Source organism: Passer montanus, unplaced genomic scaffold (assembly GCF_014805655.1).
Source record: "Passer montanus isolate IOZ18808 unplaced genomic scaffold, ASM1480565v1 scaffold76, whole genome shotgun sequence".
In the NCBI taxonomy this organism is placed as follows: domain Eukaryota; kingdom Metazoa; phylum Chordata; class Aves; order Passeriformes; family Passeridae; genus Passer; species Passer montanus.
Genome location: NW_024372813.1, coordinates 1,089,763 through 1,106,366, shown reverse-complemented (window position 1 = coordinate 1,106,366; position 16,604 = coordinate 1,089,763). Strand labels below are relative to the sequence as shown.

The 16,604-nt window shown below is 43.0% G+C and overlaps 1 protein-coding gene across 1 annotated transcript; it reads right to left on the bottom strand.

Annotated features, from left to right (window-relative positions):
• Positions 1-3,695: 3,695 nt before the first annotated feature.
• MAGT1 (magnesium transporter 1) lies at positions 3,696-15,325 on the bottom strand. The gene is given in 13 exon segments (XM_039731168.1): positions 3,696-5,177; positions 6,262-6,352; positions 6,785-6,859; positions 8,808-8,871; positions 10,072-10,161; positions 10,493-10,633; positions 11,351-11,491; positions 12,457-12,574; positions 13,785-13,954; positions 15,058-15,090; positions 15,126-15,210; positions 15,212-15,291; positions 15,293-15,325. Coding segments are annotated over 13 exon segments (1,137 nt in total). The 3' UTR covers positions 3,696-5,161.
• Positions 15,326-16,604: the final 1,279 nt, after the last annotated feature.

Genomic DNA, 16,604 nt, shown 5'->3' with positions numbered 1-16,604 from the left:
TTTCCTCCTCAAGGGATTTAGTCAGCATTACCAACTAATATCCCACTGATTTAGAATAACGTAGATTTATTGCTATTGCTCTGTAATATTTTATTCTTTCACTGTTTCCTTGGGGAAGGTATTTGAAAGCAGTTGAAAAACCCAAATTTAATTGCTTCCAATTCATAACTTCTATCTGAAGTCAGAGATGTAAAAGGAATCCTACTGTGAGAAAAGGTCGAGATAAAGTAAAAAGGAAATGCATCCATCTCCCAGCAACTGCTCCAGAAGACAAAACCTGAGATTATCATGAAGGAGAAGCACAGAATCATTTTATAGAGTGAAATCTGTGAGCAGGCAGATACTGAGTGCATCTGCAGGGAAACATTTTCCATCCAGCAGACCTGCCCCCAGTTACGTCATTTTATAGAGTGAAATCTGTGAGCAGGCAGATACTGAGTGCATCTGCAGGGAAACTCTTCCAGCAGACCTGCCCCCAGTTACACTTCCCCAGCACACAGAACCCTTCCTGGAGTAAAAGCAGGCAATGCCCTGATCCTCAGAGGAGAATGGAGCAGGACTCCATTGTATCAGAGGGCCAATTAATTACTTTATTACACTACGTTATTTTATACTATATTACTACATCTAAACTGAAACTGAGCAAGAACTGAACCAAATCTTGTGAGGGTCTCCTGACCATCAGGACACGGCTTGTAGAGATTGGTCAAGAAAACCAAACACTCACACCAGAATCCAATCACCAAACCCCTCAGATAAATTTTCCCTCAGGTAAAAAATTACCCAATCTCAGGTAAACAATCTTCCATAATGCATTCTACTTGTGCACAAACACAGGAGCAGCAAATGAGATAAGGATTGTTTTGACCATTCTCTTCTCTGCTTCTCTCAGGTTCAGAGAATGTGAATCCCACATCTTCCCCCTGCTGCAACAGCCTTGGCAGAGCCAGGACTCAGAGCTCAGCTTGCAGGGCAAGCCACTGCAGAGTCTCATCACAGCCATTGTTTCTCTTCATAATGATAGCAATTAGTTTTCTTAAGTACATATTACCCTACTTTTAAGGAACATGGCTGAAAGACATGTATAGCTATCAATTGACAAGAGGATATTTTAATAACTTGATGTGCTGCTGACCTAGAAATACAAACTACATATACATCTCTTTCATATTATTATCTGTGATAAAAGTAGCACAATTAATCCAGACCAATAAAAGGCTATGCTTAAATTAATTTTGTAGGAATGATCAAGATCTGAGCCATTAATTGGAACAGGTTATGTGCAATGAAACTCTCTATTTCTCAGACCAAAAGCATGATAAAACTGGAAACAGGTGATGCTCACTCGAGGGCCTGGGTTTGTTCTTTGTGTTGCTGTTGCTCTATTCCCCTTAGGAAAGTCCAAAGAAATGGTGTGGAGTCATTTGATCAGTGGTTTGTAGTTGAGAATTAAACTTTCCCAGCATGAGAAAACAGCAAACACCAAGGTCCAACACAGAAACCAAGTGCCAGTACTTTCTCAAATCCTTGGTGAGAATTATTTCTCACAGCAGATGACAGCACTTTAACTTCTTAAATAATAACTTTATTTTAACTTCTTAAATAATCTGATTTCAGTTTAAGCATTTTTCTAGTACAGAATGGGTATTTTTAAAAACAAACTACCACAAACCACTGCCAACAGCCCCTGGAGGAGCACTACATACTGTTCTCTCCCAATCAAGTTTGGCTACAAGATGCCATGATTTGGCATCATCTGATGTCATGGGCAGCATATTCAAACAAGCAGCAACCATTCTCACATCTGATTTTCTCTGGATGTTCCAAGCGTTTTGAAGTTTAAGCTGATTTTCTTCAGTACTTCTAAAACTCCAACTTTGATTTGCTGCGAATCAAAAACTCCCTGCTATGCTTTCACACATTTTGAACAGGGCTCAGAACAAACCTGGCTGTACATTTTCTTACCCTTCCAGTGGCTGTGACCATAAAAGCACCTACATTTTCCTCCTGAAGTCCCTAGGCAGCCACCATCTCATTCCCTGAGCACGGATGGCCACCCCCTGCCTGCAAGGAGGCTGAACCTGTTCTTACCCTCATGGCTGAACCTTGCCCTCATGGCAGGGGATTAATTAAGGTTACCTGCATGAGCACCAAGAACACAGCAGGTGCAGAGCTGGGCACATCTAGCTGGAGGACTGGGCAGTTCTGGCCCTGAAAAGCAGGTGCAGGAATGACCACTATCAGAGAATTCCACAATGGTTTGTGTTGGAAGGGACATTAAAGCTCATCCCATGGGCAGAGACACCTCCCACTACCCCAGGATGCTCCCAGCCCTGTCCAGCCTGGCCTTGGACACTTCCAGGGATCCAGGGGCAGCCACAGCTGCTCTGGGCACCCTGTGCCAGGGCCTCATGAAAATCACAATGTGTGCTGAACACTAGAATGGTTTGAAGGCAGGAACATCCAGTAAATTGTACATGATGCAAACCATTACACAGATTAATCCATTTAAATTTACTATCTTGCCTTGCACTTAGTGCAGAGAGCTCCCTAAATTATTTCTAGCCATTATTCCAAAATATCTTCTCAATACACCACAGCTCCTTCTCAAAAGCAGAAAAAAGCAGCATTCACTGAGGCCAGCCCCATTACCAAAACCACAGAGTCCATTTTCAGCTGCAGAATGCACCATTTCCTCCCTTTATTGCAAGTGTTCTCTCACAGTGAGCTTTCAGGGCACTCCTGAGCTGTTCAATGATTCCCTTTCTAAAGGAGATGTCCTCAGCAGTTCCCAGTTTCCCCACAGCACATCTTGGATGCACTGCCCTGGCCACCCTTGTTCTGGGGGCCCAGCTGTGTTGAGGAACCAGCCAGGCAGCTGCCAGTGCCCCTGGCACCAAGCACCACCCTGGGTACCCCCAGAGCCAGCTGTTACCTCTCAACTGCTGCACAAGCCAGACCTTGCCAGAATTCATCCCCTCTAAACCTGCCACTGGTCCTTGCAAGCACTCCATCTTCTGCTCCACTACCACATCTGCTTCCTCCTCTATGCACTTCAGTTTCAGTCTAGAGAGCAGAAAAACTGGTGGGAAAAAGGAGCATTATTTTCATCTCAGCATGGGGAAAAGAAAAAAAAAGAGGAAAATCCCAAACTCTCAACATTGTGGCCACCTCACATGGAAGGTAAACATGAATTCAGCATTCACCTGCATGAGGTGTGGCTGTTTAAACTTGTCAATATGGAACTGGATGGGTTTAGGATAGAATAAATTATAACTGGAAAAGTTTATGGGAAGCATTTTACCAGCTGGGCAGGAAAACAAGCCACAAGTACAGCAGTGCTGAGTTGTTCCAGGCAAATCTACAATGCTAACAAGATTCCACCTCCAGAAACACCAGGAGCTGATCTGTCTAGAACTCCAGGAATCCAAGATTTTCACAGCACGACAGCTGTCAAAGACAAGACAAAATCATGTAATCTTTATACTATCAGCTGGCTACATGAGCATCTCTCTAGTGCTGACATTCTGGGCTGTAATTCTCCACATAAACACATACAGACTACCAATCCAGTCTACTCACCCATATTCAGGCTGCTTACTCTATTCAGACAGGCTGTGATTAACATGTTGAAACAACAGTGGAAGAGAAGAGGTTGGTTTGTTTTATGTCAAAGTTCAAAAGACACAGGAGCATGGATTAGACTAAAAAGTTTTATTGAAACTTGTCCAAAATCCAGTCAGGCACACCATTTATCCATTCCACTAAGGCTCATCGTTCTGTATGGCATAGAAAATGCATCTCAACGAGTTGAAACATCAAACAACGAAATTAGCGACGTTAAGGCACTTGAGATGTGTATTAATTCAGCAAAACTGCTTAAGAATAACATTCTGCTTGGAGTGATACAATCCCTTCTGAGAGTCAATTTCAAATATCCAGATTCCATAACCCCTTGAGAGAGGAGAGGCAGAAGCAGGAGACAAAAGTCTCTCTGACTAGGAACCTCTAAGGCCACCGGAGCCCACGGAAGGAAGGGTTACTGAATCAGGCTGCAAAGATTTCCTGTGCAACTGCTGAGTTGCACAACAGTTTTTGCTGAGGCACAATGTCTTCCACTCAAGAATTCTTAAGGCAAAGTATCTTTGTGAGGTGAGAGAACAAAAGGGAAGAGCAAGCAGCACGTGCATTCAATTGTAAGGCTATCAAGTGTGTCCTGGGGTAACAACGTTTATCCCAGGAGCAGACATCTCTGCCAAAGGATAAAAATGTGGAGAAAACTAGTGGAGAATGCAACAACTTATATAGTGACTTATACAGTGACCACAGATCTGGCATCTGTTCATTTGCCAGGGCTTTAGGCAGTAACCTGAAAGCCAATTAGCAACTCTGAATTCGTGCAACACATAGATAGTTACATTTGTAATTTTGGTTCAAATTTTTAAGAGTGTGAGTGTTGGCCAGTCTAAGAATTCTTTTTCCAGCTTTGAGTCAAAGCTTACAACTTAAACATTGCAGTTTCAGCATTTGGCAAAGAAAGATTTAACTAATGAATAACTCCATTGTACATGTTGAAAACTCCCCCTTCATCTGTGAAACAACCTCTTGCATCATACAGCAGTTGAGATCTCTTCTCAAAAATGAGACACAGCTCTAGGATATTCACATTCCACACTGGGACCTGGAGCATGCTCCAAGGGCTGCACACAGGCTGAAGGAAAAGATTTCCAGGTACATGAAGCTGTTTCCTCAACCATGAAAAGGCATGACAGAGAAGCTGCTGTCACCTGCTATGCACAAACAGGAAATACAGTGATAATTCAGGGGAAAAAACCCATGGTAAACAGATTATCCAAGTGAATTGAAAGTACCATTTCTAGTTAGTCCATGGAAATGTAGTTTTAAGCATTATGTTCTGAATTTTGCCAGAAGTAGAGCTGCTTAAGAAGATGTAAAGCTTATGAAAGAGAGATTGCATCTTAACACTCTGTGTCCTTCAGAGCAAATTGCTTGCTGTATTTAAGGCACTACATTGTCTTTGGTTCAGTGTTTAACTGTCTCAGTGTAAGCAGAGGTAGCACAAACCACACACGTTGAGCTCCTCCTTCCACCACACCCAAGTTCAGAGCCACACCTTCCTGATGTTACAGACTGGAATCCTTTAGCTCATTAGGAAACTGCAAAGAGCAAAATAACAAACATTCTTATTAACTTTAAAAGAAGCAAAGGTGTGCAACATTCCACTTAGCTTTTATAAATGCCAAGAAAATCAGAGTGAGAAAAGGGCCTGATGCTGCTACAACAAAAAAAAACCAACTTAAAAATGCATTTCTAATAACTCAAAAGCAAAGGTGTGCAACATTCCACTTAGCTTTTATAAATGCCAAGAAAATCAGAGTGAGAAAAGGGCCTGATGCTGCTACAACAAAAGTTGTAAAAAAACTTAATTGAAAATGCATTTCTAATAACTCAGAACTAAAGACAATCATATTTTCCCTTCAATAAAGTCAGCAGGAGTACCTAAGACCGTTGCAGAAACCAGAATAAAAGCTGACCAGTTATCAAACAGGGAATAATTTCAGCTGTCTTTTGCTCTTGAGAAAAGTCTTCATAAAATAACAGGTTTTATTATTAAGATATTTTTAAATGAGACTACATTTCTCATAGAGAAAGCATAATATCTGTCTGTGGGTTTAGCTTTATAGACAAATTCAGCTCATTGCAGATGGTGAAATCATTAGAAACTGGTCCTTTAACATGTACTTATTGCTTAAAAATGCATAAAAGCTAGCAACCACACCTAAGGTATCTGTATCAGTCACACATATATAGAAGTGATCAACTGACAGTATTAGGCTCCTTAAACAAGAAATCCCCAAATGCAGGCGGCTTTAAAGCATCAGGCATCCTCCCTGCTCTCACAAAGAAGGATTAATAATGAAGATGGATGAATATGGAAGAGAGAAAAATAGGTGGGAAAATACATTTTTTGGCAGTATAAACTGGCTGAGGTATCATTCTCAAAATAGAAGTATTTTATAACATGCAATGACATGCAAAGTAGAGTTTGCTTTGGTTAGACTGAAAAATTACAACATCCATGAAACACTCTTATTTCTGTGACTTCACCAACCAATATTGCTACTCTGAGAAACCAAGGGAGCATTTTTAGAGGAGTATTTCCTGCCAAATGAGGCAGCAGAGGTGCAGTGGGGTAGCTGCACCCCAAGGGCCAGAGCAGCAGGGCCCAGCCTGACATACCTGTAGGGGTAGCCGTGGTACTTGGATCTGAAGACAGACAGCAGCCAGCTGAAGAACAGCACCACCAAGCCAATGCCAGCAATGCACATAACTGCAAGAGATGCACAGGGAGAGGCTCTGATGGGACACTGCCCTTGCAAACACCTCAGGGAGTCATGTTTTCAAAGTCTTCTGCAATGTTTACAGATTTGGTCAGATCAGGGCTCTACTCGTGTCATTGAGAAATATGAATTAACACCAATTGTACACCAATTTTATATAAATGCTTTGAGAAAAAGTCCCTTCTTCTCCCTCTTACTAGCAAAACACTGCAAAGCATCTTTATCTCTCTCCATCTGCCAAAAGGATTTATCTTGCAGTTTGCTAAGCAACTCCAAAAACTGTCAAACATTCAAATGATTCTGTCAGCTTAGAGGTGGGGAGTGAACAAAACCCCCCAGTGCAAAAGCATTTCTGTTAAATGGTGTATCAAACACCCTCACTGAATATGCCTTTGCTCAGAGAGCAAACTTTCAGTACTTACTTTTCCTTTTCCCCACATCCATGTCAGAAGTAGCAGCTTCATGGAGAAGGACCATTCCTAAAGTAACTCCACCATCTACAAATGCTGTTTAAGGCTAATCAACAAAGTACAACAGATTCAAAACAACACTCCTTATCCCCTAAATTCAGCTCCCACACCATACCTGGGGCATTAAAACTCACTGGAAAAATCGAACACTTCCCTGCAAATCAGCAACTACAGGGCAAAAAAAGAACAACTGAAAGACATTGGTAACGTCAGCTTTTAAGAGAAAATAAATGCAAAGCTTAAAATATAAACTGGAAAGTCTTCAGGCAAAATGAAAAACTTGCATTTATTATCTCAGCTTGTAATGCAGCAGCATTCCTTCCCAGAGAGCTTGGCCCACTCCTACTGCTGCTCTCCACTGGAAAATCCCCAAAAGAATTCAGCTTCTGCATTCACTCAGCCAACAGCACAAATAAAACACATGCAGTATTTAATCCAACATCCAAGGCTGTCTTTCAAGTGGAAATATTTCTTTTCTAATTCTTCAAATTAAAAAAAAAAGATCATAAAACTAAAGAAGCAGAGACAACACAAAAGGCCTGATATTTGCCAAGAATGAATCCTTGCAAAGCAAAGCAGTGAATCCAGTGGAATGAAAGACAGAATTCCCAAAGATTTCATTCCATTTCCCTACAAATGTCCAGTCCCAAGTCTCCTCCTGAAAGGAAAAATTCTTATCACTGACTGCATCAGGACCATCAGGAATCTTTCCATTTCAGACACAGCCCACCTTCAGCACAGGAGGAAAGTGTCTTGAACCCACAGAAATCTCACCAAATTTTATAATTTAAAATGTCTCCAGCAATGGGTGCGTTGGGTCTGATGGACAGAAATAACACAAATAAATATCAACAAAAAGTTTCTACTTTGACCAAGTGGATCAAAAATACAGTAATAGAAAAAGATCAGAAATTTTCATCCAAGGGCCTATTTTAAATTTAAAAAATGAAATACAAGAAAAGGTCCTTAACAAAAAATAAAGGAATGATGATACAGGTGACAAGACACAGAAGAAAAGCTCCAGCCAGAAATGACTGAAGTAACAAATGGTGGATCAAAAACACATGTGGGGGAAAAACGGGAGAAATACATGGGAGACAACCAGCACATGGAATTTTAAGGTATTCTTAAGATCCCAAAGAAGCATTTTTTGTACAAATAAGAAAAGGAAAAGCTCTCAGTCTGAAAATTTCCACTTGCTTTTCTTGATAGCATGGCAAAATCCTGCATCATTAGTAGGAACAAATGGTAAGATAAGAAGGTAAGCAAAGAAATGAAAGATCAGTGATAGAGGAATGAATTCAACACCAAAGCAAGAAATAAGTGACACTGAAGAGACACACACAGAGGAACAGGGAGTATCAATGACTGAAGTAACAAATGGTGGATCAAAAACACATGTGGGGGAAAAACGGGAGAAATACATGGGAGACAACCAGAACATGGAATTTTAAGGTATTCTTAAGATCCCAAAGAAGCATTTTTTGTACAAATAAGAAAAGGAAAAGCTCTCAGTCTGAAAATTTCCACTTGCTTTTCTTGATAGCATGGCAAAATCCTGCATCATTAGTAGGAACAAATGGTAAGATAAGAAGGTAAGCAAAGAAATGAAAGATCAGTGATAGAGGAATGAATTCAACACCAAAGCAAGAAATAAGTGACACTGAAAAGAGACACAAACAGAGGAACAGGGAGTATCCTGAAGAATCTTCTGATTCCAAAGAGATCCACAACTTTAGGGATGGATTCAGCTTGGTACTTAAACAATAAAGTGAGAAAGCAGTAAATATTTTCCTAGTCAACTTGAAGATCAGAGGCACAGGAAAAGCACAGCTGGCAGTGCACAAAGGTTTTACAAGCTTCTGCATCAGTGTTAGGTGGCAATTAAAGCCATGACAAAGCACCACTGAAAAGGCAGCAGCATTTGCTGACCAAAAATCTGTCACCAACCACAGGCCTCTCCCAGGAAGGATACTGAACAGCAGAACTATATGTGTTTCTGCCACAAACTGGGCTTGGCTGCTTCCATGGATGTAATTCTGTAAGAGACAAAGGGGAATTAGATTTAGAAAAGACTGGAGACAACTTTGACATGATTAACAGCAGCTACAGAGCCTGGAACTGGGGTTTGCATTGTTTGGTTTTTGGTTTTGTTTTTTTTTCAGGAGAAGCAGAAGTTGGAGCATGAACAAATTCAGCGGTTGATCACTGATTTTTGGGGGAGCTGCAACAGAAGCAAAGATCCTTCTTCTATTTGTTACCATGCACAATCAGCCTCATCCAGATTACAGCAAGTGCAGCTACAACTTTTGTGGTCCAGATTCTCAGTCCAGCTGAGCAAAATACCACAAGATTAGCCCCTCCTGCACCCTAACGTGATCCAAATCCGATGCATTCCCTGACTGAGATTCTTAGGTTGTGTTCACTGCTGCTTAGCTTAGGGGCAATCCCTTCAATCTGTGTGTGAACCTGACTCACTTGCCTCCAAAACCAAGCATTTGGAATCTCTTTCACTTCTGGGTTAACAGAAAAATTGAAATTTGTGAAAAAATACCATGTTTTAATGCCTATGGGACACCCTATAATGGCTATGATGTCATATCTAAGTAGGAAAAAAAAGTTTTATCCACTTCCTACAAAGGAATACAGAGGGCCTGACCCATCTAACCAGGCACAAAAGGACATTTCCAAATTTTCAAATTAATTCCCTGAGTAAAACCATGAGAAAAACCAGCATGTGATGTGTAAGCACCTGAGCAGATGCAATGCTCTCAGAACACTGTGACTACTTTCACAGTTTGTCTCATTCTAGAGCTGTATATTTGAAATAATGTTAAAGACTTTTTTCCCAAGAAAGAGACTTCATAAATCTGAGGTCACTAGATATTAATTTACTTCAAGAATCTTGAGGAAAGATGGTTTTACATGGAAATCACTAGATGAGTGTGTGAGTTAACAAGACCAGGTTAAAACATAATTGCCAGGCTCAGCAACAGGAATTTTAGCATCTAAGACTCAACCCTTAAATACCTTAACTGTGCTGTAAGCAGTTTAGAACTATCACATCCCTTCATCGTTGGAGATACAGCACATGTGCAAGACATGTTGATTTGCCTTGCTCACTGCAGGAGAGGCTGGTTTCACCCACAAAGAGAGAAGCCAAAAGCAGAATTTGCACTCTGGTTTGTCTCTTAGTATCACTCTTATTCTGCAGAAAACAAAATGAAGGCAACACTCACCACTTGTCCCGTGTGGGGATTCTTATGAGCATAGGGAGGGCCTCTGATGTGGTTCCACATCTGGCCTGATGTCATTGCTAACACAAAACACTGAAAAGGAAAGAAGAAATGCTATTTAATAAGGATTCTCTTTTCTTTTTAATTTAACCTGATATCTTTTCACTTCGTACCAAAATGTACTGGTTTGGAACACAGGCTAAGAATTGTCCCACTTTATCTTTGTACAAAAAGCATCTAATCAAGCATTCAGTGAGCTGAAGTGACTAAGATCACACAATGTTATCAATCTGTGAAGAAGCCAACCTAACTGTACCTCATTTTCCTCTACCAGTTTTAAGAACCTTGAAGTACAGAAGCTTTTGAAAACTTGAACTGCTACAAAACTCAGTGTTACAGGGAAACGAAAGTCATGATAACTCACCAGAGCAGCAAAGGCCCAGCCAGTTTTGTTGTAGAGAAAATCCAGATTGCTGCCCCTCAAATAGACGAGGCCTCCGATGACAGCCAGCAGCAGCCCCAGCATCAGGGGTCCAGCATAGTTTGGTGGCCTTATCACACGGATCTGAACACAGGACACTGGAATTATTTTCTCTCAGTAGGATTAGACATTATACCTGCACTCCTGCTAAAAAACCCCACAACACTGAGGGGACAACTATGGCATACACATGTTTTCTAGGTAGTAAATCTGACTTGGGAAGTAAGCAATGCTTCTTCCACCAATATTGTAACTTGAGCTTTACACAACTTTACCATGTTCAAAAATTCAGAGATTGTTTTTCTTCCACAGGAACAGAGAGCAAGAAGGAAGGCCATGAGTTTTACCATCTACTCAAATACAGCATTACACAAAATACCAGCACAGGGGCTGTAAAGAAATTGAAAGATGCAGTCATGAGTCTGAACTGGATTTTGTAGATGAGCTCTTTAGAGCAGCTCAGGAGGCACAGAACATACGTGATGTTCCCCAGCCAGCCCTGCAGAGGGGTGCTGAGGAAAGAGGTGCTCACCCTGCACAGGGAGTGCAAAGGGAAGGGGTGCTGGCCCTGCACAGGGAGTGCAGAGGGAAGGGGTGCAGAGGGAAGGGGTGCTGGCCCTGCACAAGGGATGCTGAGGGAAGCTGTGCTCACCCTACACAGGGGTGCTGAGGAACGGGGTGCTGGCCCTGCCAAGGGGTGCTGAGGGGCTGAGGGAAGGGGTGCAGAGGGAAGGGGTGCTGGCCCTGCACAACGAGTGCTGGCCCTGCACAGGGGTGCAGAGGGAAGGGCTCTGCACTCACGTGCACGTCTGTCCTGTCGGCCACCCAGCGTGCCAGCTGCTCCGCCGCGAAGCCGCGCACCTGCAGCTCGTAGGTGTCCCCCCGCTTGGGCTTCCCCTTGGCAGGGAAGTTAATGAAAGTGGGGGCAGAATTCATGTTCAGCTGCAGGGAGAGAGTTCACAGAGGATATAGCCTATGAAAGGATTATATGGGAACGCAATTCTATGCCATTTCTGGCTTGCAATATTGTTACTGACTCAGGAAAGTTAGCTCTTTGATTTAATGGCTGTGACTTTATAAAAAAACAGTAGGCAGCACACAGCTTGCATTTCTGTATTTCATGCACAGTTTTTTGAATCTGTTTCTTCTCCAAATACTACTTTTGGTAAGGAAATCTGCAAAATAGCAATATATTAATCTAAAAGATGGTCTTCTAGGAAGGCCATAACTTGATGAATGCATTTTTAATGGAACACTAAGGAAAAGAATTAACAAGAGTAACAAAAAGACATCTCTTTTCAACTCTCCAGTTCAAAAGCTTCCATTTAATAAAGTATTACTGCCTAAACTGCGTGGCTGTTAAATAGAGATTAGTACCTCTTAAAAAAAAAGTTAACATCTGCAAGACTATAATGAACTATTAATGTAACCTACAATTCCAAGTGTACATGGAATATTCTCACAGCTGGAGAACAAAAAAAAGTGCTCACACAATGTTAGTAGAAGAGAAAAATGGCTGGGTACTTTCAAAGAAATACCAAAGGCCTAATTTATCATTCTCTAGTCATCTAAAAATTGTAATAGCTGCTCCTAACGACATCAGCTCTTTCTATCTTGTCTCTTCATGTACCACAGAAGAATTCCATTAAGAATTACACCAGAACTTATTACAGGAGACAAACTCAGGGAAAAAAAAGTCAAAGAAACCAATTCACTCCTTGTATCTAGTCCATATCTGTCAGTTCTGTTAATATTCTTACCAACACGCTCAGGCCATCTTTCTTTCAAGAGTGACAGCTTTTAACTTTTCATTCCTTTGTTCAATGTAACACTAAATTATTTAACATCTTTACCTTCTTTCCCAAAAGCCAAACTAAAAACAACATTAGAAGAGAAAAAGACATTACCATCTGAAACACGTCTGAGCCTTCGTCAAAATCTACCATAGCAAAAAAAATCTTGTTGGTGAATGCACTGGAATACCTCCAGGAGTTTGCCAGAATCTGGTATTCCTCATCAGCTTGCCTGGAAAACACACCAAGTGAGAGGCTGTGTCATGGCTTTGTCCACAGCAGTTGTGGAAGCTGTAAAGCAGCTCTGTCCACCCACCCCATCCATGGGTGCCTCCCACACCCACCCTGTTAATTTTCTAGGGTTCAAAAGGAAGTTTAAGTGTTAATGAAATCATTTAAGCACAGACACTCTTCTACCATCAGGGAAAGCATTTGGCACCTGCTTTTTTAAATGGAAGGGCAAGATTTGTTGAGTCCACAAACACTGAGGTAATTTCTAACGAAAAGGTGAACTGTAATTCAGCTGCTCATGATTTGCCAGTCCACAGAGCACCAAAATGTGGCCAAGTGTGCATTTGCCAGAATCTGGTATTCCTCATCAGCTTGCCTGGAAAACACACCAAGTGAGAGGCTGTGTCATGGCTTTGTCCACAGCAGTTGTGGAAGCTGTAAAGCAGCTCTGTCCACCCACCCCATCCATGGGTGCCTCCCACACCCACCCTGTTAATTTTCTAGGGTTCAAAAGGAAGTTTAAGTGTTAATGAAATCATTTAAGCACAGACACTCTTCTACCATCAGGGAAAGCATTTGGCACCTGCTTTTTTAAATGGAAGGGCAAGATTTGTTGAGTCCACAAACACAAAGCTGAGGTAATTTCTAACTGAAAGGTGAACTGGAATTCAGCTGCTCATGATTTGCCAGTCCACAGAGCACCAAAATGTGGCCAAGTGTGCACTTTCTTCCAGGTCAGAGGGTGAGAAACAAATAATTTCAAGGGACTAGATATAAAAGTCACCTTTACAGACCTCTGCCACCTCCAGATGAATACAGAAAAGCTACAATATGGTTAAGGATCTAGGACATTTGAATTGTAAATAACTGCCAAGCAATATATTAATTAAGAACAACATTTAAGCTCCATGGCCAGCAATAATTCTACAAACATTTCTTCAGCAGCTCATGCCAGGAAAGTTGAGCTTTCACTGTGTCTTTCTCCAAAGTAAACACTTTGTTTCTGCAAAGCAGGGATTATTTTAGGAGGGAGATAAAATTGAGGATTATGTTTCCTCACAAACACATTAAATTGCAAAGCCAATCCTACTGTAACTTGCCCTTGTATATTCCTCCCACCTGTGTCAAAGTGCAACCCTGCTGTTAAATTTAATGTCTACAAAGCATCAGGTGGCTTTCAAGTTCTAGTTTAGGACTAAAGGAGCCCATACTTGCACACAACACACTGCCTGTGAGGCTGAAGGGCAGTGAACATCACAATCACTGAGTAGTTCCTGGGAGGGGCCTTCACCAGGCGCCGGAATTTGTCTCCGTTCATTCGGATCACGGATCTCTTACTGGCCCACTCCATCAGCTGGTTCACTTTTTCTGACAGCACCATCTGAAAATGGTAATGAAACATTATTGAGGTTTTTTTCAGTCTCAGAAGGTTTTAGATTTGATGCAACAAATATCTGCACTGCTTTCCACAACGCCACACAGGTGATGTGATCCTTCAGTAAGGTTCTGCAAGGCATTCACAGGAGATCTGAAGTCATGCTAACATAATTCATTAACTTCAACCATCCAGTAACACAGAGATTTCAGCACTCAGCATGACCAGGCTGGTGAAGACCCTCAGCCCAGCAGCCCCTCCTCAGAGCAGCTGCAGGATTTCTTCCAGCTGTACCAACCACTTCCATCCCCTCCACAACTTTTTGCTATACTAAGCATCAAACTGTTTCTGCTTTCAAAAATTGCGGCAGTGGAACCAACACCAGAGATGGAACCAACCTCAACATTTCAGTTTCAGCACTGCTGGAAAAAAAGAACCATAATTCAGAATATATCTGAAAAACTCAGAAGTGTTCAACACTAAAATATTCCTCAAAAAGGAGACAATCAATTCTAGAACATTATAAGACAAGGCATTAGTTGAACAAACTCACAAATGTTGCATTTATCATAAAGCACTTCTCTACTCATTAACACCCTTCTTCAGATAAATATGTTAGAGGAAACCACCGTAATATATCCTGAACTGGAAGGGAGCCAGTAAGAGCATCAAAGTCCAACTCCTGACCATGCACAGGGCAGCCCCAAGAATCTCGCCATGACGGTAATAATAATAATAAATTATTCTTCTCTGACTTACAACTGACACAAGTATACACGCTTATACAGAAGGATTTTGCTATACCCTGCAGGTCAAGTGCGTGGAATTAAGTGGAACCTTAGCGACTACAACCAACGACCACTCATCCCCCCGCCCAGCAAATGCCGTACGCTAGGAAGACAACACCCGCACAGTGCTCCTAACGAGAGCCGATGAACCTGGAATCGGGACCTTCCCTCGCGGCGGGCTCCCCTCAGAGCCGGCCGAGCCTCAGGCCGGGTACGCGGGGTGAGGCCAGGCCAGCCCGCCGGGCCCCGGCCGCTCCTGCCCTCATCCCGCTCAGCACGAGCCCGGCCCGGCGCAGCGCGGGGGCTCCGGGCGAGCCTCACCTCCTTCCGCCTCTGCCCCGCGGCGCCGGGCCCCCCCCCCCCCCCCCCCCCCCCGGGGCCCGGCCCCCGCCGCATCCCGCCAGCAGCAGCAGCGCCAGCGCCAGCAGCGGCACCGGCAGCGCCGCCATGGCCGCCCCGCTTCGCCCGCCCCGCCGGCTGCCAGGCCCCGCCCACGAGACGTCGATTGGCGGAGGCGCCGGCTCGAGAGTCCATGCCGGCCTCCGATTGGCTGAGTATGAGGGAGCGCGACGAGCTGGAGCCGTGCCATTGGTGAAGCCCCGAGGGGAGGGCGGGGCGAGCCCTGAGGGAGGGCGGAGCGAGCCCTGAGGGAGGGAAGTGTGGCGGAGCCCAGGACGCGGCGGCAGCTGAGGGGTCGCAGCCGCCTCACAGAGCCCTCACAGCGCTGAGGGACCTCTGCAGATCACCCGAGACACGGGTGACACAGTATTGCCCCCTAAGATACCGGATTCGGTACCCGGCGTGCAACAAGCCAATAGTTACACACTCCGAGATTGATTTATATCAGAGTTGTGCAAGCCTTGGGTGCTCAGTGGTGTTCTACAAATCAAGCACGCCAACTCTCAAAGCTTTTTACTGTTTATAGGTTTTAACAAACAGAGGAATTTGTGTTCACTGGGTACAAGTTATGTAGTTCTCTCATTAATTAGCTTTCTGTCTTCTATTAGTCAATGCTTCTCTGCTTCCCATACTAATTAATGCACAGGTTGTGACTTTTTCCTCTTTTTGGTCGGTGGATTGGCGGTCGTGGTCTGCCCCTGCTGGAATTCCCTTTCACCAGTTGGAACTGACTTCAGCCCAGTTGCTGTGTTGGCTTTGTTAGTGTCTTCTTATCGTGGGAGTTCTGCAAAATGTCTTTGTGGGCCATAAATTCTGCATTCTTTGTGTCTGTGATCAGTGGCACATCCTCCTTCCCAAGCTTTGTTAAACCCCCCCTAAGCCTGAGATAATTGAAACATGTCAAGCCCTAAACTTTCACAAGGCAGTTCTACAGTAAAAGTAATTTTCTCCAACATCTGGACATCACTAAGAGCTTGACACCTGCTGTTTCATGGATTAAATCTCCTTCCTTGTTGATTAGGCTAGAAAGTTCACAAAGATCAAACATCAAACAACATCCTTTCTCAAGAAAATGTTACATAATCCACATTTTGAAACAACACCAATGCTTGCAGATGGGTTTTGAGTGTCTCCAGAGACACTTTCCACACCTTGCCTAGGCAGCTGCTCCAGTGCTCTGCCACTCTCAGTGTAATGAAGTTCTCCCTCTTGTCTCAGATACAAGCTTTGTGTTACACACACTCTATAAATTGCTGGGTAGTGTGTTACAAATATTGTTAAAATGCAAATGCACATGGGAATGCCTCAGCAGGTGCGTGCTGGGTTAGAGCTCTGATGCAGAATCGCCAGGGAAAGATGAGGATTTACTCTCGCTTCAGGTTTTATTTTTAAATTATTTCTGATTTCTATTTGCACTGAAATCCCAGATTTTTTTCTACTCGGCCCTTTCCCAAATTTAAATTAACCCA